Raw genomic sequence first — 25,974 nt, 5'->3', positions numbered from 1 at the left:
AGCGAAACGATTGCCTATGTAAAGAAGTTGACATCCAGAGCAGCGGATGCAATAGATGAGGTTGGAGGAGGTAATTTAGTAATTTAAATTATGTTCAAAACCTTGCAAAGAAACATGATACAATATTGTCAGATTCATTAAAATTAGTTTTTTTAACCTCATCAATATGCCAATCACCAAAGTGTTTGTAGGCTAGTAACAAAAAAAGTAGACAAATCTAGCCAGCTCCAGAGCTCCATGGCATTTTTACAGATATTTCAGAATAATGAAGGGATTATGTTATTTGTGATAGTGAAGAATAAAAAATGCAACTATTTCACTTACAGTTTGCGCATCAGCAAAACTTAAAGCTAGTTTTGGCTGCAGAATTTTTTCCTGCGTTCCCTCCACTAGCTGATGACTGCTGTTGCTGCCCCAAACATATACTTCGCATGTTTCCGACACCATTGGAGTATCGCCACTCTGCAAACTATCAGGGCTTGCGCACGTCCTGGAGTAGTCGGAGGCCATTCGACAAACCTACAACAAAAGTCAAAGAAAACAATCACCCATGCATTGTAGCATTGTGTATGCAAGCAAAGAACCTCACTGTGCCTAGTCATATGTGACAATAAAGTATTCCTATTCCCAGCTCAAAATTATCAAAGTAACCAGTGAGAGGGATACTTGGCTCGCTAACTACTTGGCTATTTTTAGTTTAGTTTAGAGATACAGCGCAGAAGCAGGCCCTTCGGCCCACCGGGTCTGCACCGACCAGCGACTCCCGCGCATTAACATTATCCTACACACACTAGGGATAATTTACACTTATACCAAGCCAATTAGCCTACAAACCTGTACGTCATTGGAGAGTGGGAGGAATCCAAAGATCTCTGAGAAAACCCACGTGGTCACGGGGAGAACGTACAAACTCTGTACAGACAGCATACGTAGTCGGGATGAAACCCAGGTTTCTGGCGCTGTACGCACTGTAAGGCAGCAACTCTACCGTTGCGCCACCATGCTGCCCTATCTTCATCTTAGTTTACCAATGTAATAGTCTCCGTACTTCAAAAGTTATTCAACGGATATGTGGGTTGCATCTCCAAAGATGTACTGTCTGTGCAAGTTTACTGAGTATTATGTTGAAGCATACAATGTTGCCTAACAGATTTAAAAAAAAACTAATTCTTGAAATAGTCAAACCAGCAAAATGTGCAATAGAACTTTTTTGGTTACTAACCTCTTCAAAGAGGCAGAGAGCTGCCTCATATAATGAGCACAAACCATCAGGCGTTCTGGTAGGCTCTCGCCACTGACTCCGATCAGCTGATGAACCCTTTGAAAATAAAAGTTTGGACAACTGATCAAAACTTTGACAAATGAGTCAACATAATCAATACCGGAAAAAAATGAAGGACAATTCAATATACTGTAGTTAGAAACAGAAATATAGAAAATAGGTGCAGGAGGAGGCCATTCGGCCCTTCAAGCCAGCGCCGCCATTCATTGTGATTATGGCTGATCATCCACAATCAGCAACCTGTGCCCGACTTCTCCCCATATCCCTTGATTCCACTAGCCCCCAGAGCTCTATCTAACCCTCTCTTAAATTCATCCAGTGATTTGGCCTTCACTGCCCTCTGTGGCAGAGAATTCCACAAATTCACAACTCTCTGGGTGAAAACGTTCCTTCTCACCTCAGTTTTAAACGGCCTCCCCTTTATTCTAAGACTGTGGCCCCTGGTTCTGGACTCCCCCAACATTGGGAACATTTTTCCTGCATCTAGCTTGGTCAGTCCTTTTATAATTTTATATGTTTCTATAAGATCCCCTCTCATCCTTCTAAACTCCAGTGAATACAAGCCTAGTCTTTTCAATCTTTCCTCATATGACAGTTCCGCCATCCCAGGGATAAATCTCGTGAACCTACGCTGCACTGCCTCAATTACAAGGATGTCCTTCCTCAAATTAGGAGACCAAAACTGTACACAATACTCCAGATGTAGTCTTACCAGGGCCCTATACAACTGCAGAAGAACCTCTTTACTCCTATACTGAAATCCTCTCGCTGTGAAGACCAACATGCCATTAGCTTTCTTCACTGCCTGCTGTACCTGCACGCCAACTTTCAGTGACTGGTGTACAAGGACACCCAGGTCTCATTGCACTTCCCCCTTACCTAACCTGACACCATTGAGATAATAATCTACCTCTTTGTTTTTGCCGCCAAAGTGGATAATCTCACATTTATCTATATTATACTGCATCTGCCCACTCACGAGCACAGATGCATAGGAGAAAGATTCAGAATATTTCCAAAGCAGGAAAAAAGTGGCAAATTATACGCGGAGGGAAAAATAACAGTAGACCAAGCAATTTCAACCGCTCTTGACGGTAATCGGCTGCATAAAAAAAACAACTCAATAAGCGATTTGGATTGTACGGTTTCATTAAGTGGATCTGGCTAAATATCAGAGAAAAATGATAAGACTACAGAAAAATACTAATTTGAAAATATTGGAGGGGATTTTCAGGATAGGATTTACTCCCATTTGAAAGATGTTAATTACAGATTGTGAATAAGGCTGACAAAGTATACAGCAAGACAAGATATAGATCAGCCACAGAAATGAGTGGAGAAATGGCAATTGGAGTTTAATTCAAGCAGGTTTGAGGTTGCACTTTGGGAAGTCAAATGCAATGGGGAAAATGGCATGACCATTTACAGAGGGATCTTGGAGTCCAAGTCTACAACCCGCTGAAGGTAGAGTGGTAAAGAAGGGAATATTCTATGCTTGCTTTCAGAGGTCAAGGTACAAGAGTCAAGATGCAGCATTATAGATCTTTGATTAGAGTGCATTTGGAATATTGTGTGTAGTTCTGGTTGCCCCATCACAGAAAGGATGCAAAGGCTTTGGAAAAATGTGCAGAGGTGGTTTATCAGAATGATGCCTGGATTAGGGGGCATCAGCTATAGGGAGAGAGGCTAGACAGACTTGGATTGTTTACTCTGGAAAGCCAGTGGTTGAAGGGAGACGTGATAGAAGTATATAAAACTGAGAGGCACAGATAGGATAGACAGTCTCTCTATCAGATAGAGTAGCAAAATTTAAAGAAGATGTGCTGGAAATGTTATTCTTTTACACAGAGGGTGGCAAGTGGCTGGAACACACTGCCAGCTTTGATGGTTGAAGTAGATACGTTAATGGCATTTAAAAGCCTTTTGGACAGGCATATGCAGGGAATGGAAGGCTATGGGTTATGTGCAGGTAGATAAGTGATAGTCTTGGCACCATGTTTTGGCACAGACACTATGGGCTAAAGGGCCTGTTCTTGTGCTGAACTGTTCTATGTTCTAATTAGAGACAGTCTCTGGGGAGGCAACGAGGTGATCCATGAGCGATGAGAGATGGATTTTGCAAGACATTTGTACGATATTGTGGGTCAAAGGCCTCATCTTGTGCTTTACAATTCGATGTTCTAACACACAAACAGGCTCTTCAGCCCATCTCATTCACGCCAACCAAGGTGCCCAACAGAGCTAGGTGCCCAACAGGTGCCTTCGCCTAGCCCATATCCCCTCAAACCTTTCCTATCCATGTACCATTTTAATATCCATCTACCACTTCCTCTGGCAACTTATTCCATATTTGAACCACCCACTGCATAAAAAGGTTGCCCCTCAGATCCCATTTAAGTCTTTCCCCTCTCAACTTAAATGTATGCTCTCTACTTGTTGACTCTATTTTCCTTACCTGGGTACTTTTTGTGCACCTTATCTATGCCCCTCATATTCTTATGAACTTCTATGTCTCCCCCCAGCCTCCATTGCTGCAGGGGGGGAAAAATAACACAATCTATCCAGCTTCCTCTTAAAACCCAAACCTTCCAGGCACATTTAGAGTATTGTGTTCAATTCCAGGCACCTTGTTATAGGAAAGATGTTGTCAAGTTGGAAAGGGTGCAGAGAAGATTTACGAGGATGTTGCCAGGACTAGAGAGTCTGACCTATAGCAGAGGTTGAGTAGGCTGGGACTCTTATTCCTTGGAGCACAGGAAGTTGAGGGGTGATCTTATAGAGGTGTATAAGATCATGAGGGGAATAGATCGGGTAGATGCACTGAGTCTCTTGCCCAGAGTAGGTGAATCAAGGACCAGAGGACATAGGTTTAAGGTGAAGGGGAAAGGATTTAACAGGAATCTGAGGGGTTACTTTTTCATACAAAGGGTGTTGGATGTATGGAACAGGCTGCCAGAGGAGGCAGTTGAGGCAGGGACTATCCCAATATTTAAGAAGCAGATAGGACAAGTTTGGAGGGATATGAACCAAACGCAGGTAGGTGGGACTAGTGCAGCTGGGACACGTTGGCCGGTGTGGGTATGTTGGCCAAAGTGTCTGTTTCCACATTGTATGACTCACAGGGCCTTGCCATTTGCTGTGTAATTGGCCCTGTAAATTGCCTCCAGTGTGTGGGTGAGTGACTGAGGTTGGTGGGAAGGGGGAGGAGAAGGGGGATAGTCTGACAATGTGAAAAGAATGAAATTATATTAGTGCAGTCTCAATGCAAGATGTTCAGCACGAGATGGTCTCCGTGGATTCAGTGGACTGATGATCACAAGAGACATCATTGTTCACATTCTCCCTTTTTGAAAAGGATTGAACAGAATCTATTTGATATTTTAAATCAACCTCCTTTGACAAATTGTTAGATTTCCTATGAAGCATATCAAATGTCTTAATAATTCACATCTCCAGTAGATGTATCAGCAGATGAACAGCACAGCACTATTTTCTCCTCTCACTTTAAAAAACAATCATGCTCGTTGCTTTAATTTACGTTGTCCTTTGCTGTATTTTTTTAATTAATTTTATCTTGATTGTATTTGTGCAACTTATCCACTTCCGATGATAGATTGACTAACAGTTTATCCCATACTCTTGCATTAATCACTGAGTTGTTAAATACAATGGTCAGGACCTCTCGGCTGTTCATTCAGGTTTCCCACAATCACATTTCAGAATGCATCCCACTTTGTTTATGACAATGTAACATTCAAGATCTCATCGGATCCTTCGGGCTTCGAACAAGTGTCCTCTCACTTACAAGTGTAGCCTGCTCAATCTTTCCTCAATCAATCCGCTTATTCCAGATATCTGCTGACTAAACCTGCTCTGAACTGCCTCCAATGTATTAATATCTTTCTTTAAATAGCAAAACCAATATTGATCACAATAGAAACATAGAAAAATAGGTGCAAGAGAAGGCCATTCGGCTCAATATGATCATGGCTGATCATCTAAAATCAGTACCCCGTTCCTGCTTTTTCCCCATATCACTTGATTCCTTTAGTCCCAAGCCCCAAGTACTCCAGGTGTGGAGATAAGAGACTGCAGATGGTTGAATATGGAGAAAAAAAACACAAATTGCTGGCGGAACTCAGGTTGAGCAGAATCTGTGAAGGGAAGGATACTATCAGGGTTTCGGAACAAAATTCCAGGTGCGGCCTCATCATGCAACTGAAGCAAGTAACCTTACTACCATTGAATTTTATTCTCCTAACAATAAACATTTGGTTAGCTTTATTAATTACGTGCGGAATCTGAAGACTTGGCTTTTACAAAACGTATCTTATATTTTACTGGGATCATTGGCTCTATTACAAGAGGCTAATATACATAGCACAGCTGGATTTATAAAGATGCAAATTTTACTGAACATTAACAAGAGCCTTAGCATCATTCTTGTATATGTAACTTAACTGGTGCATAAATTGTACAGCAAATTCAAGCTTTTGGGAATTAAACTATTCAAAGCAATTCACCGTTCAGACAAACAAACAACAACCTATTTAATAACAAGTGAAATTAGGTTTTATACGTACCAAAGAACGCCTCATCTGCATGAGAATATTCATGAAACAATCGTAGCCGATCATTCCTTCCCGACTCGCCGACGGTTTTGTTTTTTCCATGGTACTAACTGCAGCAGATGCAGCCAATGCCATTTCTATCCACTCTAAAAAGTATCGCAGAGAACCCCGCTGGGCTGCAAGTCCAAGCAGCAGTTCCGATGCTAGTCTTCGCCCCAAAATATCAGCTCCCGAGTTCGGCATTGTAACTCCCTTCAGGAATGTCGTTACTTGAGATAAGCAGTCCAGTCCCATTGCAGGAATTTTGCTTTCATTTGCTAAAGATAGTGGTGGTAAAGAGCTAATGACATCTATTGCTGTATGGATAACATCATTGCAGAGGTTGAGCCCTGGCACAGTAGAAGGCACCATCCAGCTCTGTCGTAATAGTGCAAACAATAAACTCAATCCAGTCCGAACCCCCATCTCAATTAGAGCATCTGTACTGGATCTTGGCCGTTCACTGACAGAATGGATGTCAATTGATCCAGAACTGCTTTCGGGTGAATGCTGCTGCTGTTTAACTTTACCTTTGTCATGGTATTTGTTGGAAAGAGCATAAAAAACACGCTGCAACACAAGTAATCGATTCCGAAGGGCTGCTGCAAATGGTGAATCTGAGCAAACCATTTTTGCCAGAGCCAGCTGGCTACTGAGGAGAGCATCCAGATAATGTTCTTGTTCATCACTAGAGAGGGACTCACGTTCAAAATCTGGTAACTGGGGTCCCTTAAGGCAGAGTACTTGCTGTGGTAGTGGTATCACCTCCTTACTGTTAACTAGCTTATTGTACAAAACAGAAACACCCTCTCTTGTGGCAATGGACTCACTGTCTTCTGTGATCCAGGAGCTGTTGAGATGCTCCAGCCATTTTAGCTTGACCGTGGGGATCATTAGAGCCATGATTGATCACTTTATTGCCATTGGACCTAAAATGAAAAAAAAGAAAACCCATTAAGATGAGAGTTAACATTTTAGGCATTGGCTCCTTGAATATTGACATTTGTCATAATCTTTTCCATACATGCAGCATTATGATATAAACACATCATGCCTGCTCTGACAATGGAAGTAGTTAAAATGGGAATGGGATTGTTCTATCAACTGGCACAGACTTGATGGGCAAAATGGTCTCCTTCTAATGTTGTAGAGAGATATGGAAAATAAATTAATAATTAAATGGCACAGGAGATTCTAAACACAAAAGTACAGAGATGTAATTTTACTCATGGATGTGCATTGCTGATAAATGTTAAATAATGCTTAAAATCTAGATATCTTTTTTAAAACAGTCTGACTTCCAAATGCCTAAATGGAATCTTTGTCTGCATGGCACATGCGTATAACTATGCTATAGGTTTTATCTAAGAATTATCAGCATCTCTAAAAAAAATAGTTTATCACAAGTGAGGTATAGATGTATATTCCCTTTACAGATGTTGTATAGTTCTCATGTAAAACTTTCCACTGTGATTTTAGCTTCCACCATTTACAACACAGCTGCCACTTTTATTAGCTATATTGTGCATTCACTTTTACTGTAGATTTGTGAGAGCTGACCAAAACATCTTTGACTTTTGATGATCATAGTTTTAAATGCATGGAAAAGTCACTTCAACCTACCAAGTTTACATTCAATAACATTAATCCTACATTAATCCCTTTTTATTCCCTCACAGTTTTCACAATTACGTTTACTAATTTCCTTGAATGATCTACAACACCCGAGGTCCGAACTGAAACGGCAGCTGGCGAGTGTATAACTGTTTCCACAGTTTGGGGAGGACATTCAGCATGGATACACTCTGTTGCTGCAGGCATTGGAACCACAAATATAAAGAAAGACATTAAAAACGGAGTATTTTGTGTTGGAACAGATGTGATTTGACGGAGATACTGGAATTATGAAAGGATTTAAAGGAAACAAAATAAAAATGACCACATGGTGTATTGCACAACCTCACAGAATTAAGTATAAATGCAAGAATTTTAGGTCAGAGAAGATAACATTTTATTTGCAGAAGAATGTGCTCACAGACCGAACATTATGAAGAAAGGTCAAATTTAAGAAAAGATCAGAGGTTGAGGAAGTGAAACAGAAACAGGACACAGCATGAAAATACTGTTCATGAAGAAAACCAGTTTGTTTGGCCTTTCTATTCAGTGTTATAATACATGCAATGTTATAACACTACTTCAGACACACGGGCCCATTTTTTGATTCTCCATTGCCACCACTAATCAATATCAACAGATTTCCCTCCCTTCTGCACATTTAATCATCCAGCTGATTATTTGACAGCTAGAATTCACATCTTCACTTTGTTTTGCCAGTGCCACATGTGCTCATTTTTCGCATTGCATGGCTCAGTGACTTTCCCTGGTACTTGCATCAGAAGCAATACACATCCTACCATTCTCAGAGCAGTGATTTGTGTACAATATTTTTCTAATATGTCTGGTTATTTACATCCTTTTAGATATCATACAGACTGGGTAATTGTTTCATAAATAACATATAACATATAACAACTACAGCATGGAAACAGGCCTGTCCGGCCCTACCAGTCCACGCCGACCATTCTCCCTGACCTAGTCTCATCTACCTGCACTCAGACCATAACCCTCCAATCCCCTCCTATCCATATACCTATCCAATTTACTCTTAAATAATAAAATCGAGCCAGCCTCCACCACTTCCTCCGGAAGCCCATTCCATACAGCCACAACCCTCTGAGTAAAGAAATCATCTATATTTGTATAAAGATGCTAAGGAATATGGAAATATGTAGGTAAACATGGTATAGCTGAATATTAGCCAAGGTGTAGTCCTTGAAAGTTGAATGGCCGTCTCCAGTTCCTACATTCCTTAGTAGTATCATGGTTTCTCTGTAACTCATCATGTCAATTTGCTCTTTTATCCACATTCAGAAGGCAGCATCTCAGGAGAGAAGGAATGGGTGACGTTTCGGGTCGAGACCCTTCTTCAGACTGACCCGAAATGTCTCGACCCGAAACGTCACCCATTCCTTCTCTCCTGAGATGATGCCTGACCTGCTGAGTTACTCCAGCATTTTGTGAATAAATACCTTCAATTTGTACCAGCATCTGCTGTTATTTTCTTACTCATTCTGATTTTGGTTAGCTAGCTGCAGGAAATATTTGTCTACACATTCACAGTAACTGCAATTCAAAATGATAGCTATGAACTCAAAAGCATTTCTGTGTCTTTTGATTGTTAAAAATGACGCACAAATGGAAAAGTAGTTTATTTGATCTAATTGATAAGAGTAAGCTAGCTATTCAAATTGAGAATTTAAGTCAAATTTGAAGTATAATATTTGTTTTTGTTTTTTTAAAACAACAGAGATTTTCAATTTACATAAACCTAGGTTTTTCTAATTTCTCTTGAAGCCCTTGGTCAATGCAAAGGCCTGGGGCAGCCATAAGGTTTTCTATCTCAATAATGTCCATGGGTATACTGCAGATTCAACCTTTCACAATGTTTTGCAAGCTTCCCAACATATAATTTGAATGTCATCAGTATAAACTAGTGCCCATTAAAGCAATTAATTGTGTTAAATAACAAAAGGAACTGCTTATAGTTTTTAGCCCGTAAAAAAAATATATATTTTAAAGCATAATTACAGCAGGAGGCTTGATATTTCCAAAGGTCAATAAATATTGTGCTAGCGAGTTCTGTGGGGGTAGGGAAGGGGAGGGAGAAGCCGTGCAAGAGAGGAAAATGAAGCAGTAAAAGTCATTATTCCATCACAAACAGAAATCAAGAACATCGATTTACAATTAACTCTTAACCGTCTTAGTTGTTTATTTGTGCAGGAAAGAACTGCAGATGCTGATTTAAATCAAGATAGACGCAAAATGCTGGAGTTACTCAGCGGGACAGGCAGCATCTCTGGAGAGAAGGAATGGGTGACATTTCGGGTCGAGACCCTTCTTCAGTCTGAAGAAACGTCACCCATTCCTTCTCTCCAGAGATGCTGCCTGGCCCACTGAGTTACTCCAGCATTTTGTGTCTATCTTAGTTGTTCCAACACTACAAGTGGCTAAACTTCCAATTTGCTTCAATAACTCTGAGGTTTACAGAATCGGATGATTGTGAAAGTGACTACCAGCGCATTTAATCAGTTTGGAAAATAATGAAGATAACTGTGCAGATCAACAAGGACAACCAGAACAAAGTGATCAATCTTTACATGATCTCACATGACGCATCTAAATGCAAACCTTTATTACTGAGATCGGTCTGGCTTTCTCCTGGCTAGAACCAGAAATCATAGTCTTGCAAATAGTAGGATGACCATTCAGGATTTATTTTAAATGTGCATCTAATAGGCAGCTGAATCTTTGGAGGTTTGCGGATACCAGATGCCTAGTAAGAGGCCCTGAGGTTAAAGATTAGCCATTATTGTGGAGCAGGAGAGCACCCAACTGGCACCTCCCATCTCTATTTCATATGTTCTGTGCTCATCCCCACACAGAGCTTGCTGCAGAATGTTGCTTGTTGGATGAGTTCCGATGTACACAAGTCCCAGAACTGAGTCTGGATTTGACAGATAATTAGAAGGAAACACACAGTGTATTAAATGAGTGTGGATCTTTGGGAGGGGGCAAAGGATGAGACCAGGGGAGGGAACAAAAGATGTGAGGTGGGAGCAAACAGCAAGATGCAAGATATTAAGGATCAGTTGAGACATGGGAAGAGTGGATTGTTACTGTATTGTTTTAATATTTAAAACTAGATTGTCAATCTGTCTTCGCTGCAAAAAAAGTTATGTATTACTGAATACGAGTGCAGTTCTCCGACTACTAATGCAAGTTGGTTGCATACTTTAAAAATCAAAATACCAAATTCTAATATAATGAGAGCGTTATAAGTGGGGCATATGCTCGGGTCAATTTCATAATCTCCACAGTCCATGGGATCAGAGATAAGTGTTAATGTGGGGTGGGGGAAACAGTGTACATTACTGCCGATTGCCTGCTTTAACCGAGTAAGGATTACCAAGGATTACCATTGTAGTAGAAGCAAACAACTGCAGTTGTTCGTTAACACACAAAAGGTGACAAAGTGCTGGCGTAACTCAGCTGAAAGGTGACGTTTCAGGTCGAGACCCTTCTACAGACTATCATTCTCGCCTGGATTGGGGATGCAATCCAGGCGAGACGACTGCTGGCAGATGGGGAGGGACGAGGGTCAGCAGAGTCAGTGGCCATGGCCCGCTGGCTGTCAGAGTGCAGGTAAAGGCTGGCAGTGACAGGCGTGGTCGAGGAAGCAGTGTGGGCCCACGGTGGCGGCAGAAGTTCCTGCTTGGAAGTGACGCGATCCGGGCACGTGTGCTGGGGCAGCGCGCGCGGGTAGCCGGTGCTGTAAGCTGCTGGGTGGCTGCACAGGCAGCCATCAGGTAGGTCAGTCCACTATAACGGAAATCTGTTATAACGAGGGTTTACTTTAATTAAGTTGAGAGCAATTATATGGAATGAACAATGAGTTAAGTGCATTCACAGCTGCGCAAGTTAGCACTGAAAAGTTCAGCAACTTCTGTTGCAGCCTTCATGATTGGAACTTTGTTTGTGGCAACATTTTTCTATTTTATTTCAATTGATCACTTGTCCTATTTGCTTGGCTTTTGACATACTTCCTTGTGCATCAAGACACTTCCATTTGTATCAGTTCTTGTACAAAATTTACTGTGCACACTGTATACATCTGTGAAAAATTGGCAGTTGTGAAAAGTAAACATGATAATGATTCATCACTGCACTTCATATGGTCCCTCCACAACAATAACACCGCGTAACAATTTCTAATTTCATACAAATGAAGCGACTCCTTTAAATACAAACTGCAGCTGTGCACCATTTCTTCCAACTACTCTTCCCCACATGACAGTGAATTTTCATCGACAAGCCCAATTCATGCATGTATAATATGAGCGTGCATGTTACAACATACAAGGGGCTGCAAAATACAAGGAGGTGCTTCAGGGGCAGAGCAAGGATAAAAGCAGCTGCTTGCTCACCAGATTTAAATCAAAGACCATCAACTCAGTAAAGCCTCCCGAGGCACTTCACATGAGTGTTACCAAACTGAACTTGACACTACGCCACAAAGGAGATGTTAGGTCCCAAGACCAAACTGTAATGGCAGTTTCTATACCTTCTCAAAGTCCAACTTCGATAGCCATTACTGCTCGGGGATGGAGTGGAGGTATAGCTTACGCACGCATCGCACTGAGATAACAAAAACGAATCTTCCAAACGCGGTTTCTTAATTAATTGGTCTTTATTGAAGTAGCACAAATCAAAGAGTAATTCATAACTTTTCGTTCTTATCAACTGTTTCTTCTTCAAACAATACAGTAAAAATCGTGTAGTCGTTACCGTGTGGTCCTTGTGAGTATAGCTGGCGCGAGTGTGGCAGTCGTGAGTGTGGCAGACGTGAGTGTGGTAAAAAACTGTATTCTCTCCATCCTCCGAGACTAAACTGACCCACAATCTCTGTTGCTACGCTAGCCTCCTCCCATGTGGACACTCCCCATTACGTATCAAATCACACCCCGCAAACATGCAAAAAAGACAGAAACTAGAAATGTTAAACATAGCCATAATACAATGACAGTAACTAAATTAAGCGTAAATGGCTCCTACACAAACCCTTAGTCAAAGAGGCTGATTTTATGGAACATATTAAAGGAAGCAAGTTGGAAAGATTTGGGAATATCGGAAAGTCCCGTGTATAGAAATTATTTTCTCCTTCTGAACAACTAAAGACAAGGCTTTTTCCAAACACTGGCAACCAAATTTATTGTGCAGTGTCTAGTTTCACCCCATTTTGTTGAATATTTCCAGCATTATATTCCTATTTCTGACTGAGATTTTCCTCAGTGGAAACAGAATTGGCAATACTAATGAAATAGTCACATCTACAAATGTTCTTCACTTATTTGGATAGGAACACTATCCACAAGAGCCACAATGTAACAAGATAATTGGACGCAAGTAACATTAAACAGGCAATTTCAAATTTTCAGCTGTTACCACACATTAAAGGTTTAATCATAGCCCAGAAGGGGCTGGCCGGTAGCATACACTGCCACAAGGAACGGATGCCTATCTGTCATCTGCAATTCAGCTTGCCTCAGACATACAAGCATGATCAAATGCCACAGAGGGCAGTGGAGGCCAATTCACTGGATGTTTGCAAGAGAGAGTTAGACTTAGCTCTTAGGGCTATAGGAATCAAGGGATATGGGGAAAAAGCAGGAACAGGGTACTGATTTTAGATGATCAGCGATGCTGGCTCGAAAGGCCGAATCCTGCACCTATTTATCTATGTTTTGTGGCAACATTCCAGTCCTCTGGTACCTCCCATGTGGCAAGGGAGGATGCAAAGAGCTTTGTGAATTTCCTGTCTCGCCTCTATCAATAACCTGGGATGGATCCCATCAGGCTCTGGGGATTGATCCACCTTAATACTTTTTAATAAACCCACCACCTGACCTATACTGACCTCAGTGTCCTCCTCCTTGATGAATACAGGTGAGACAGATATGGGTGGAGGGACAGCATCTCATATTTCGCTTGGGCAGCTTGCAGCCCAGTGGTATGAATATTGATTTCTCCAACTTCAAGTAACCCGGGCATTCCCTCTCTCTCCATCCCTCCCCAACCAAGTCGCATCAGCTTCTCGTTTTCACCCAACAAACAGCTAACATGGCCTGGTTCCTTTATCATCGTTACTTTTTTGTATATCTTTCATTCATTGTTCTTTATCTCTCTACTTCATCGTCTATATCTCACGTTTCCCTTTCCCCTGACTAGTCTGAAGAAGATAACTGCAGATGCTGGTACAAATCGAAGGTATTTATTCACAAAATGCTGAAATACTCCAGCATTTTGTGAATAAGTCTGAAGAAGGGTCTCGACCCAAAATGTCGCCCATTCCTTCTCTCCATAGATGCTGCTTGTCATGCCGAGTTACTCCAGCTTTTTGTGTCTATCTTCGGTTTAAGCATTTCCTTAAACATGGTTGCAAGGTGTCCAAGGCTCCAAATTGAATATTCTAATAAATCTGACAAAAGAGCAAAAAGAGATGGTACAGCACAAAAAATAAAGGATGTCTTTAGAACAGTAGCGAGAAGTGATCTCGGCTCAGAAAAATACCTTGGATCGAGAAAAGAAGTAGCAAACTAAACAAAGCTAGGTAGAAATAGTTCAATAGTCCTCTACTTATATTGTTGGACAGTGTGAATTAACTAAATAATGGAAGTATGTGACAAAAATCAATGCCATTATCATGGATAACTTTGCTCTTCATACAGACTGGGTTATTCAAGATAGCAAAAAGACTCTGGAAGGCAAGCTCACAGTTCCCTAAAACAATAGATTCGTGAAAACAGGAGACAATGTTAGATTTAGTCATGAGATGAGAGGGGATTAATTTGTAAACTACTAGGAAAAGATTACTAAGGAGAATAATAGTTATAACATAATAGAATTTTGCATTTAGTTTCACAATCATAAATAGTAGGCCCAAAATTTTGTCTTTTAGTTTTAATATGCATATTGTGGGCGAGTTGGCTAAAGTAGATGAGGGAAGTAGAAGCACAAATTAGATTAACGTCAATGATTTTAGATGAATAACGGCAGACATTTAAATAAATACATTGTAATTACCAACAAATATACCGCTGAGAAATAAGAAGTCTGCAGGATTAGAATCCACTAATGGCCAGCCAAAAAGATATTGGTATTGTTACATGAACTGAGGTATAATGAATAGCTCTGCCAGTCACTTCATACTATGCACAAGTACTGTATATTCAAATTATACAAAAGAACAACAGGGAGTGCAAAGAGAAAAATATCAGATTACAGAATACAGTGTTACAGCGTTATGGTTACAGAGAAAATGCAGCTTAACAAAAGTGCAAGGCAGGTTACAAGATCGGGTAAGGACCAGTCGTCTAATAACTGTGGGGAAGAAGCTATTTCTGAATCTGGTGTTACATACTTTCAAGCGTTTGTACTTCTGCATTACGAGAGACGAGAGAATGACCTGAATGTGTGAATGAATGGTTCTTAATTATGTTCCTCGATTGAAAGTGGTGTAAGTATCCATAACTCTCCGCAGTTTCTTACAGTTTGGGCTGAGCGGTTGCCAAACCAAGTTGTGATGCATCCCGATAGGTTGCTTTCTATGATATATCGGTAGAAGCTAAGAATCGTTGGAGACATGCTAGACTTTCTTAATCTTCTGAGGAAGTTGCGGCAATGGTATGCTTTCTTGGCCAGGCCGCATTGTTGGTGATATTGGTGACGCTCTCAGTCATTTTGACTTTAGCATTATTGATGCTGACTATGGCATGTACACCACCACGTTTCCAGAAGTCAATAACTAAATGCTCCTTTTTGCCAACATTGAGGGAAAGGTTATCTTGACACCATAATACTCGACACTCTATCTCCTTCCTGTACACAGCCTTGTGATTATTTGAGTTCAGGATCACTACAGTGTATCATCTGCAAACTTGTAAACAGAGTTAGAACAGAATTTGGCCGCATATTTGTGAATACATGGGGAGTATAGCAAGGGGCTGAGAACGAATTCTTGTGGGGCACCGGTGTTGAGAATTTCCTCACTGATTATGTTTTATGCGTCAAGAAGTCGAGGATCCGTTTACAGATGCTGAGTACTAGATTCAGATTTTGAAACCAGGTTTGGTTGAGATTAATGTTGAAGGCAAAGCTATAGTCAATAAACAGGAAGTGTCCTTGCTATCCATGTTCCAGGGATGAGTGTACGCCCAGGGAAATGGTGCCTGCATTGGACCTGTTGCAATGGTAGGTGAACTGAAGACTCTTTGGGAGGCTGCATTAAATCCTCCATAACCAGCCTCACAAAGTACTTCATGACGATGGGAGTTAGAACTACTAGATGGTAGTAATTTAAGCACAATAACTTGCTTTCCTTTGGCACCGGAATGTTAGTGGTCCTCCTAAAGCAGATGGGAACTTCAGAATGGAGTAGAGAGAGGTTTAAGATGTCTGTGAATACTCCTGCCAGCTGATCTACACAGACGCTAAGGACACAACTGGAGCTCCCTCTGGGCCAATTGCTTTCCAGTGGTTCACTCTCCGGAAGGCCAATTTGATATCTGCAACAGTGACCCTGGATGCTGATGCACCCAAGGCTGTTAGGGTGGATGACATCATTCCACCGACCTTCTGTTCAAAGTGTGCATTGAATCCATCTAGCTTGTCAGGGAGTGATGCGTTATTGCTAGCTGTACTGCCCAATTTCACTCTGGAGCTCATTGCCACAAATGACGGATGTCTGCACGGTTATTCTGGGACTCTAGCTTGGTCCGGAATTCTCTCTTGGCATCCTTGATGGCTTTGTAAAGCACGTAATGAGATTTCTAGCACTGCTTGGGATCATTTGACTGTACACTGCAGATTTGGACTTCACTCAGGCACGGACCTCATGGCTCATCCAAGGTTTCCGTTGGGAAAAACTCGTATCCTCTTCTTTGGTATGCATTCCTAACACACTTACGAATGAAGTTTATTATGGCAGAGATTAGGTGTGAAGAATAATGACAGGCCTATGGATAGAGAGACTATGAAAGATCTATAAAGTTTATCAACAAGGTCTGATAAAGACAGAAAGATTACAACTAGAGCAATCTAACAAGGAAACTAAATGAATTGCATGAGCTTACTTGTTAATTTTACAAGAGTGAAATAAATATTTATTCCTTAGAAGAGCAAAACAATTAATAATGGTAGTTAGCAAATGACAGAGATATTCAAACGTATTTTGAATTACTCTTTAAAGAAGGTGGGGGAGGGGGGAGAGAAAGGAAAAGGCATAAAAGGAGAGCAAAACACAAACTGCTAGAGCAGGGGTGTCAAACTCATTTTCACCCCGGGCCACATCAGCATTATGGTTGCCCTCAAAGGGCCGGTTGTAACTGTAAGACTGTATAAATGTAACTAATCCTTAACATATTGTTAAATAACTGTCTCTGCATTTGATTATTATTTATTGAAATGTACAAATATTGTACTTGCATTAACATAAATGTAAAAATATATGTAAGCACATTGACAAATTGGGCCCGTTCCTCGTATGGTTTCCATTGTGACCTGGGGAAATCGCGTTTTTTCTTTAAAATAAATTGTCTCTTAAATTTTTTTTAAATGAATCTCAATGGGGGGGGGGGGGGGGAGAGGTGGGTGAGGAGGGGAAAGGGGAGAGGGAGCCTCTGACACCGTCCTGCCAGCGGCCATCTTCTTTCTCTGAAAGAAAGATGGCAGATGGCAGATGGAGTTTAATGCTGATAAGTGTGAGGTGCTGCATTTTGGTAGGACAAATCAAAATAGGACGTACAGGGTAAATGGTAGGGAATTGAGGAATGCAATGGAACAGAGGGATCTGGGAATAACTGTGCATTGTTCCCTGAAGGTGGAATCTCATGTGGATAGGGTGGTGAAGAAGGCGTTTGGTATGCTTGCCTTTATAAATCAGAGCATCGAGTATAGAAGTTGGGATGTAATGTTGAAATTGTACAGGGCATTGGTGAGGCCGAATCTGGAGTATGGTGTGCAGTTCTGGTCGCCAAATTATAGGAAGGATGTCGACAAAATGGAGAGGGTACAGAGGAGATTTACTAGAATGTTGCCTGGGTTTCAGCACTTAGGCTACAGAGAGAGGTTGAACAGGTTGGGTCTTTATTCTTTGGAGCGTAGAAGGTTGAGGGGGGACTTGATAGAGGTTTTTAAAATTTTGAGAGGGACGGACAGAGTTGACGTGGGTAAGCTTTTCCCTTTGAGAGTGGGGAAGATTCCAACACGGGGACATAGCTTCAGAATTGAGGGACAAAGGTTTAGGGGTAACATGAGGGGGAACTTCTTTACTCAGAGGGTTGTGGCTGTATGGAATGGGCTTCCGGTGGAAGTGGTGGAGGCAGGCTCGATTTTATTATTTAAGAGTAAATTGGATAGGTATATGGATAGGAGGGGATTGGAGGGTTATGGTCTGAGTGCAGGTAGATGAGACTAGGTCAGGGAGAATGGTCGGCGTGGACTGGTAGGGCCGGACAGGCCTGTTTCCATGCTGTAGTTGTTATATATTGTTTCTGTTATAATACTTAACGGAAGAAATATATGCTTGAAACATAGTTATATATTCTCCTTCTCTGTGGTGCCGTGCTCCTCCAGGGGAGGGGGAGCGCAATTAAAGGCGGTATAGGGAAGGGGAGAGGGTGTGACCGAGGAGCACTGGACCCAAAGCCTCTCCTGTATTGGTGTAGCACCCTCAACCCCCTACTCAATCCCCCTTATCCCCCTCTCCCTACCCCCAACTCTCCCCTCTTCCCTGACCCCCACTGGTATGCCCACTCTCTCATCCCCCCACAACCCCTCCTCCCCCCACCCATGCTGTCCCCTTCCCCCCACCGTCCTCCTCCCCACCCCCACTCTTCCCTCCACCCCACCCTCCTCCCCAGTCCCACTCTCCCTCCCACCCCCACTCGCACACTCCCCCACCCCCCCTTTCCACCACTCTCCTTCTCCCACCCCCCACTCTCTCCTCCCCCAGCCCCTCTCACTCCCTCCTCCCCCCACCCCCCCTTTCCCCACTATCTCCTCCCCCCCACCCCCCACCCCCCACATTCTCTCCTCCCCCAGCCCCTCTCACTCTCCCCCAGCCGCACTCTCTCCTCCACCCCTCCTCACCCACCCCCGCCTCCCCCACTCTCTCCTCCCCTCGCCCCCCTCCCACCCCTCCCCTCCCCTCCACCCACTCACCCCACCTGCATTCTCACCGTCCCCCTCCCCCCCATCCCCACTGTCCCCCTTCCCTCCTACTCTCTTCCCCGCCCACCACCCCTTCCCCCACACTCCCTCCCTTCACTCTCACTGTCCCCTTCCCCCTCACACACCTTTTCCTCCCCCCACTTTCCCCTCTTCCCTGACCCTCACGCTCCACCTTCCCTCCCACCCCCACTCTCTTCCCCCCACCACCACCCCTCCCCCGCTGTCCCCCTCCCCAGTCCCTCTCCCTCCCACCCGCACTCGCCCCCACCCCTCTTTCCCCACCACCCCCCTTTCCACCACTCTCTCCTCCCCCAGCCCGTCTCTCTCCCCCACTCCTCTCTTCCCCACCCTCACCCCCCTCCTACCCCCACCCTCACCCCCCTCCTACCCCCACCCTCACCCCCCTCCTCCTCTCCCCCTTCCCCCCCACTATCTTCCCCCCACACCCCCTCACTCACACCCTCCCCACCCCCTCCTCCCCCTTTCACTCTCACTCCCTCCCCTCCCCCCCACCCTCCTCTCTCCTCCCCACCCCCTTCCTTCTCCCCACCCCTCCTCTCCCGTCACTCTCACCCCCTCCCCTTCCCTTCCCCCCACCCACCTTCTCCCCCCCTTCCCCCCACCCACCTTCTCCCCCCCTTCCCCCCACCCACCTTCTTCCCCCCTTCCCCCACCCACCTTCTCCCCCCCTTTCCCCCACCCACCTTCTCCCCCCCTTTCCCCCACCCACCTTCTCCCCCTTTCCTTCCCCCCACTCTTCCCTGACCCCCACTGTCCCCCTTCCCCCCACCACCACCCCCCTCCCCGTCCCACTCTCCCTCCCACCACCACTCTCTGCTCCTCCCCTCACCCCCACTGTTCCCCTTCCCCCCAATCCCCACTCTCTCTTCCCCCAACCACCCCCCCTGCTGTCCCCCTCCCCAGTCCCACTCTTCCCCCTATTCTCCTCCACTCTCCCCCCCTTTCCTCACCACCCCCTTTCCTCACCACCCCCTTTCCCTCACTCTCTCCTTCCCCCACCCCCCCACGCTCTCCTCCCCCACCCTCACCCCCCTTCTACCCCCACCCTTCCCTCCACCCACTGGGGCCCCACGTCCACTCCCCTCCGTGGAACCGTTGGCGGCGAAAGACACTTACCGAGCGTGCAGGGAGGAGGAGGGAGCCCCGGACTACTCGAGCGGGCGGCGGAGGTGGGACTACTCGAGTCGGGCAGCGGCTGGACTGGGAGTGTGGGGAGGGGGGAGAAGCGAGGGGAAAGAGAGAGGCGCGGCGGGAGGCGTGCACAAGATGGCGGAGCGTGAGGAGGCCGCCATCTTTCTGAAGTCGGGACGGGACCGTCGGTGGCTGCGGCCCTGGTCGACGCCGCCATCGGTGGCAGCGGCCGCTGAAGGAGGAGAAGAAGCTGCCCGCTGCGCTCGGGCCTGTGTGCGGTGACGGTGCGGGGCGCTGGGCCCGGGCGGGAGGGGGGACTCGAGGATGCCGTGGCGTGGGTTGAAGGGAAGGATGAGGACCATCAGTCCGACCATCTCCCTCCTGGTCGGGAGTGTCCCCCGGGTGTGGGAGAGTGAGGGGAGTGAGGAGAGGGGAGGTGGTGATTGCAGGCGGGCGGCTCCGCTAACGGCGTCCATCTTGTTTGTGCGAGTGAGGAGAGGCCGTGCCGTCAGACGCACAGCACTTGGAAAAATGTATTTAGAAATGAGAGTTTGAAAGTTAAAAATGTCTGTAACTTAAAAGATATTCGACCAATGACAATTAAGCTCCCGCGGGCCACATAAAATGACGTGGCGGGCCGGATTCGGCCCGCGGGCCTTGAGTTTGACACATGTATGCTAGAGTAACTCAGTAGGTCAGTCAGCATCTGGGGAAATGGATAGACATCTTTCCAGGTCAAAACCCTTCTTCAAGACTGGAGTCTTGGGGAGATAGCAGGTAGAATAATGGACCCAGAGGGGTTTAGTTTAGTTTATTATTGTCACATGCACTTAGGTACAGTGAAAAGCTTTTGTTTGCATGCTATCCAGTCATAAAGACTATACATAAATACAAACAGGCCATCCACAGTGCACAAATAAAGAATAAAAGGTGCAATATTCAGTGCAAAGTCTGATAAAGTCCAATTAAAGATAGTTCAAAAGGTCTAGAATCAGGTGTATGGGAGGTCAGCATTGCCCTCTAACTGATGAACCATTAATTTGACTGATAACAGCCGGGATGAAAATGTTCCCGAATCTGGAGGAATGCATTTTCAACCTTCTGTACCTCTTGCTTAACGGGAGAGGGGAGAAGAGGGAGTGGCCGGGCTGAGTGATTGTTGATTATACTGGCAGCTTTGCCAAGGCAGCGTGAAGTGTAGATGGAGTCAATGAAAGGGAAGTTGGTTTATGTGATGGTCTGGGCTATGTCCACAACTCTCTGTAATTTATTGCGGTCTTAGATGAAGCAGTTCCCAAACCAGGCTGTGGTGCATCCCAATAAGATGCTTACTACGGCACATCTGTAGAGGTTGGTGAGGGTTGTTGGGGACATGCCAAACTTCCTAAGCTTAAAGAAGTAGAGCGTCGGTGTGCTTTCTTGGCTAAAGCTTTGATGTTGCTGGTCCAGGACAAATTGCTGGTGACATTTGTTCCTAGGAAGCTTTCGACCATCTCTACTTCAGCGCCATCAATGTAAACAAATATGTATGTACTGCTTCTCTTCCTGAAGTCAATCACCTTTGTCTTGCTGACACTGAGGGAGAGGTTATTGTCTTGGTACCAGGTTCTCAATCTTCTTTCTGTATTCAGTCTCATCATTATTCAATATCCAGCCTACTACGGCGGTGTCGTTTGCAAACTTGTGGATTGAGTTGGATTGGTATTTGGCTGCACAGTCATTAGTGTATAAGAAGTATAGTTGGGGACTGAGAATGCATCCGTGTGGAGTACCAGTGCTGAGAATTATCGTAAAGGATAATTTCCACCCAATGTCCACTCCTGGGTTAAACCCATCACCTCAGTGAATCCATGAGACACCACTGCCAATGCATTGTATTGTAGGGACATAAGGATTGGCCAGGTAGTCTAGAACCCTCGGATTGGTTTACGGTCACGGGGTGAGGGAGCGCGAGGTATTTAAATGCCTGGCGCCAAACTGTAGTTAGAGATTAGATTAGTGAGCGAAGTTAGTGTAGTCCAAAAGTAAGTGCGTTGCGTTTGTCACGGGTTTTACCGACAATAAAGTATTTGAATAATACCGCTCGTTTGGACTCACTACATTGGTGACCTCGAACGTAAGAAGCAAGCAGCAGCATGTCGCAGGCGGGAGCGAGCGCGGGTGAGATTCATCTACCGCCGTTCTGGGCCCATCAGCCGCACCTGTGGTTTGTGCAGGCAGAATCGCAGTTCCATCTTAAAAGGGTGGAGGAAGACCAGGAGAAGTACCACCACCTGGTGAGCTGTCTGCAGGCGGAGGTGGCTGCGCGGGTCAGTCGATACCTGACCAGTCCACCCCAAACGGAGCAGTACGTGGGGCTCAAGAGGTTCCTGCTGCGGACCTTCGCCTGTTCATTGGCAGCGGGCTCGAACAACAGAGCCGGATAGGCGTGGCTGGTGCTCTTTCCATCGGCGGTGGGGCAGTGAGGCACGAAGCTGTAGATCCCCATGTTCGTTTCCGGGAAATGCCTGGGCCGATCGAATGTAGAGGCAGTCTCGATTGGCCGTAACCACCGCCTCTACGCTACAGATCAGAGTACCGGGATCGTCTTTCTAGTGGATACGGGAGCGGTCGTGAGTATTGTGCCCCCCTATGACTGCGAAGTTCGAGTGGGGGGGAAGGGCCCGCCCCTCATTGCAGTGAATGGTAGCACCATCCGTACTTACGGTAAAAGGACTATGTCCCTGTCCTTCGAGTCCAGGACTTACCGTTGGGAATTCATCGTTGCGGATGTGGGCCAGGCCATATTGGGTGCAGATTTTCTATGGGCGTTTTCTTTGGTCGCAGACGTCCGCGGGAGGGGCCTGCAACCCTCGGCTGATGTACGGCCCCGGGGTACTGGCCCAGAGGCTTCTACAAGCGCCGCCCCACCCAGCCCAGTAATCCAGGCCATTACCACGGCTCCCGGTCAGTTCGATGCGGTCCTAGCCGACTTCCCGCAGCTCCTCGTCCAGCGTTTCGATGCACCTTCTGAGAAACACGGGGTCGTTCATTTCATCCCGACCGAGGGGCCGCCGGTTTTTGCCCGGGCACGGCGCCTCCCACCCGACAAGCTGGCCAGGGCGCGAGAGGAGTTCCTAAACTTGGAGAGGCTAGGAATTATTCGGCCTTCGAGTAGTCCGTGGGCCTCCCCCTTGCACATGGTTTCCAAAGCGTCTGGGGGGTGGAGGCCATGTGGTGACTTCCGTCGACTCAACGCGGCAACACGGCCGGACCGCTACCCGATTCCACACATTCAGGGCTTTTCAGCTAGCCTGGAGGGGGCTACAATATTTTCAAAAATTGATTTGGTGCGGGGATACCATCAGATCCCGGTCCACCCGCCGGACATTCCAAAAACGGCGACCATTACTCCGTTCGGGTTGTTTGAGTGGTTGCGTATGCCTTTCGGCCTTAAAAATGCAGCTCAGGCATTCCAGCGTCTGATGGACCGGGTGGGTCGAGGGTTGCCGTTTGTGTTTATTTACCTTGATGATATTTTGATTGCCAGCCGTTCGGTCCAGGAGCACTTGGTCCACCTCCGCACGGTGTTCCAGAGGCTGCAAGACCATGGCCTGATTCTCCATCCGGACAAATGCCAATTCGGCCTGTCAGCGGTGGATTTTTTGGGTCACCGGGTTACTCCGGCCGGTGCCACTCCTTTGCCAGCTAAAGTGGACGCGGTCCGCTCTTTCCCTCGCCCGACTACCATCAAGGGCTTGCAGGAATTCGTGGGCATGGTGAACTTCTATCATCGGTTCGTGCCTGCAGCAGCTCGGGTCATGCGCCCCCTTTTTCAATGTCTCGCGGGTAACCCCGCTGAGTTGGTATGGTCCGTAGCTGCAGAGACGGCTTTTGTTGCGGTCAAACAGGCCCTCGCCAACGCCACCATGCTGGTGCACCCGCGCTCCTCCGCCCCCACGGCTCTGACGGTGGATGCCTCAGACGTGGCGGTGGGTGGGGTTTTGGAGCAGCAGGTCGACGGTAATTGGCAGCCCCTGGCGTTTTTCAGCAGGCAGCTCTCTCGAGCGGAGCTCAAGTACAGTGCGTTCGATAGGGAGCTCCTGGCCCTTTATTTAGCAGTCCGCCACTTCCGTTATTTTTTGGAAGGCCGTTCTTTCGTGGCCTACACGGATCACAAACCTCTGACATTCGCTTTTGCTAAGGTTTCTGATCCGTGGTCGGCTCGCCAGCAGCGGCACCTAACCCTGATTTCGGAGTTTACGACCGATGTCCGTCATATTGCGGGTAGGCTGAATGCCGTTGCTGATGCCCTGTCCCGGCCGGCCATTCCCTCCGTAGCCGTGGTGGGTAAACAGGTGGATTTCCAGGAGCTAGCGGAGGCTCAGCGCCTGGAAGGGACTGCCGCGGTGTACGCCTCCACAGCCTCGGGACTGCGTTTGGAGCAGGTGGCGTGTGGCCCCACAGGTACCAAGTTGTGGTGTGACGTTTCCCTCCCACGCCCTCGCCCGGTGGTGCCTGCCGCTCTGCGGCGTAAGGTTTTTGAGGCCATTCATGGCCTGGCACATCCATCCATCAGGGCGACTTCAGCCATGGTGGCTGACCGGTTTGTCTGGCATGGCCTGCGAAAGCAGGTGGCAGCCTGGGCACGCGCCTGCATTCCGTGCCAGACCTCCAAAGTTCATCGCCATGTCCAGCCCCCATACCAGAGATTCGAGGTTCCCCCCGTCCGTTTTTTCCACATCCATGTGGATTTGGTGGGTCCATTGCCCTATTCTAGGGGTTATACTCATCTACTGACGGTGGTTGATCGGTTCACTCGTTGGCCGGAGGCGCTCCCGTTGTCGGACACCTCGGCGGCCTCCTGTGCACGGGCCCTGGCGTTGCATTGGGTGGCCCGTTTCGGTGTCCCGGCTATCATCACTACAGATCGGGGAGCTCAGTTCACCTCGTCCCTCTGGGCCGCGCTGGCACAGCTGTATGGTTCTCGCCTACAGCAGACCACCGCCTATCATCCCCAAGCCAACGGGATGGTTGAGCGCTTCCATCGGCAGCTGAAGGCGTCCCTCTGTGCTCGCCTGACCGGCTACGATTGTGCTGACCAGCTGCCTTGGGTCCTCCTCGGCATTCGTACGGCCCCGCGGGCTGAGCTGGACACATCTTCGGCCGAGCTCGTCTACGGTTCGCCCCTGCGGGTGCCGGGTGACATTCTCCCTTCCACTCCCGCCTTGCCGCCATCCGTCACGTCAGTCTTGGGCTCCCTCCGGGCACGGGTGGGATCTCTGGCTCCAGTCCCGACCTCCAGTCACGGAAGCACAGCAGTTCACGTTCCGTCGGAATTGTGGGGCTGTGATTTCGTGTTTCTTCGGAAAGATTGCCACCGCCCCCCTCTTCAGCCGGTTTACCAGGGCCCGTTCCAGGTGCTCAAAAGAGGGACTGTAACCTTCACCTTGCAGGTAGGAAATCGCCAGGAGCTTGTTTCAGTGTCCCGTCTCAAGCCGGCCCATTTGGACCAGGACCTCCCCGTGTCGGTGGCTCAGCCGCCGCGCCGGGGCCGGCCTGTGGCCGCTCGACTGGTCCCGCCAGCGGCGCCCGGGTTACCATCTCTCGGGCCTCCGCCGCCTATGGTTGGGCCCGGGCCGCCGTTGTCAATCAAGTGCCCCCCGTCACCTACACCCTCCGCTCCAGTGGACCCCCCATCGCCTCCAGCGGCGGCGTCCACCCCGCCTTCTGTCACGCTGGGGGTATTGGTTTCCCCCCTCCGTACACGTTCTGGGCGGGAGGTTCGGGCGCCCGTGAGGTATGGTTTCGAGGGTTCTGGGGGGGGTCATGTAGGGACATAGGGATTGGCCAGGTAGTCTAGAACCCTCGGATTGGTTTACGGTCACGGGGTGAGGGAGCGCGAGGTATTTAAATGCCTGGCGCCAAACTGTAGTTAGAGATTAGATTAGTGAGCGAAGTTAGTGTAGTCCAAAAGTAAGTGCGTTGCGTTTGTCACGGGTTTTACCGACAATAAAGTATTTGAATAATACCGCTCGTTTGGACTCACTACAGTATATCCTCGTTCTTTCACATTTAGCCCATTACACTGGTCCACCTACAACA

General features: G+C 46.6%; 1 protein-coding gene across 6 annotated transcripts in view; it reads right to left on the bottom strand.

Moving 5' to 3' along the window:
• Positions 1 to 25,974, bottom strand: part of herc1 (HECT and RLD domain containing E3 ubiquitin protein ligase family member 1) — a 242,837-nt gene that overhangs the window by 205,143 nt on the left and 11,720 nt on the right. For all 6 annotated transcript variants that reach the window (XM_078430008.1, XM_078430009.1, XM_078430012.1 and 3 more), the window contains exons 2-4: positions 5,866 to 6,821; positions 1,223 to 1,318; positions 325 to 519 (exon numbers count right to left, since the gene is read on the bottom strand). In XM_078430008.1, the coding sequence (XP_078286134.1) occupies positions 325 to 519; positions 1,223 to 1,318; positions 5,866 to 6,795 (1,221 nt within the window). In that variant the 5' untranslated portion in view covers positions 6,796 to 6,821. The remainder of the gene's footprint in view (positions 1 to 324; positions 520 to 1,222; positions 1,319 to 5,865; positions 6,822 to 25,974) is intronic.

This window comes from Rhinoraja longicauda, chromosome 38, assembly GCF_053455715.1.
Source record: "Rhinoraja longicauda isolate Sanriku21f chromosome 38, sRhiLon1.1, whole genome shotgun sequence".
Classification (NCBI taxonomy): Eukaryota; Metazoa; Chordata; class Chondrichthyes; order Rajiformes; family Arhynchobatidae; genus Rhinoraja; species Rhinoraja longicauda.
The sequence above is the reverse complement of the archived record's forward strand: the minus strand, read 5'-3'. Positions and strand labels throughout refer to the sequence as shown.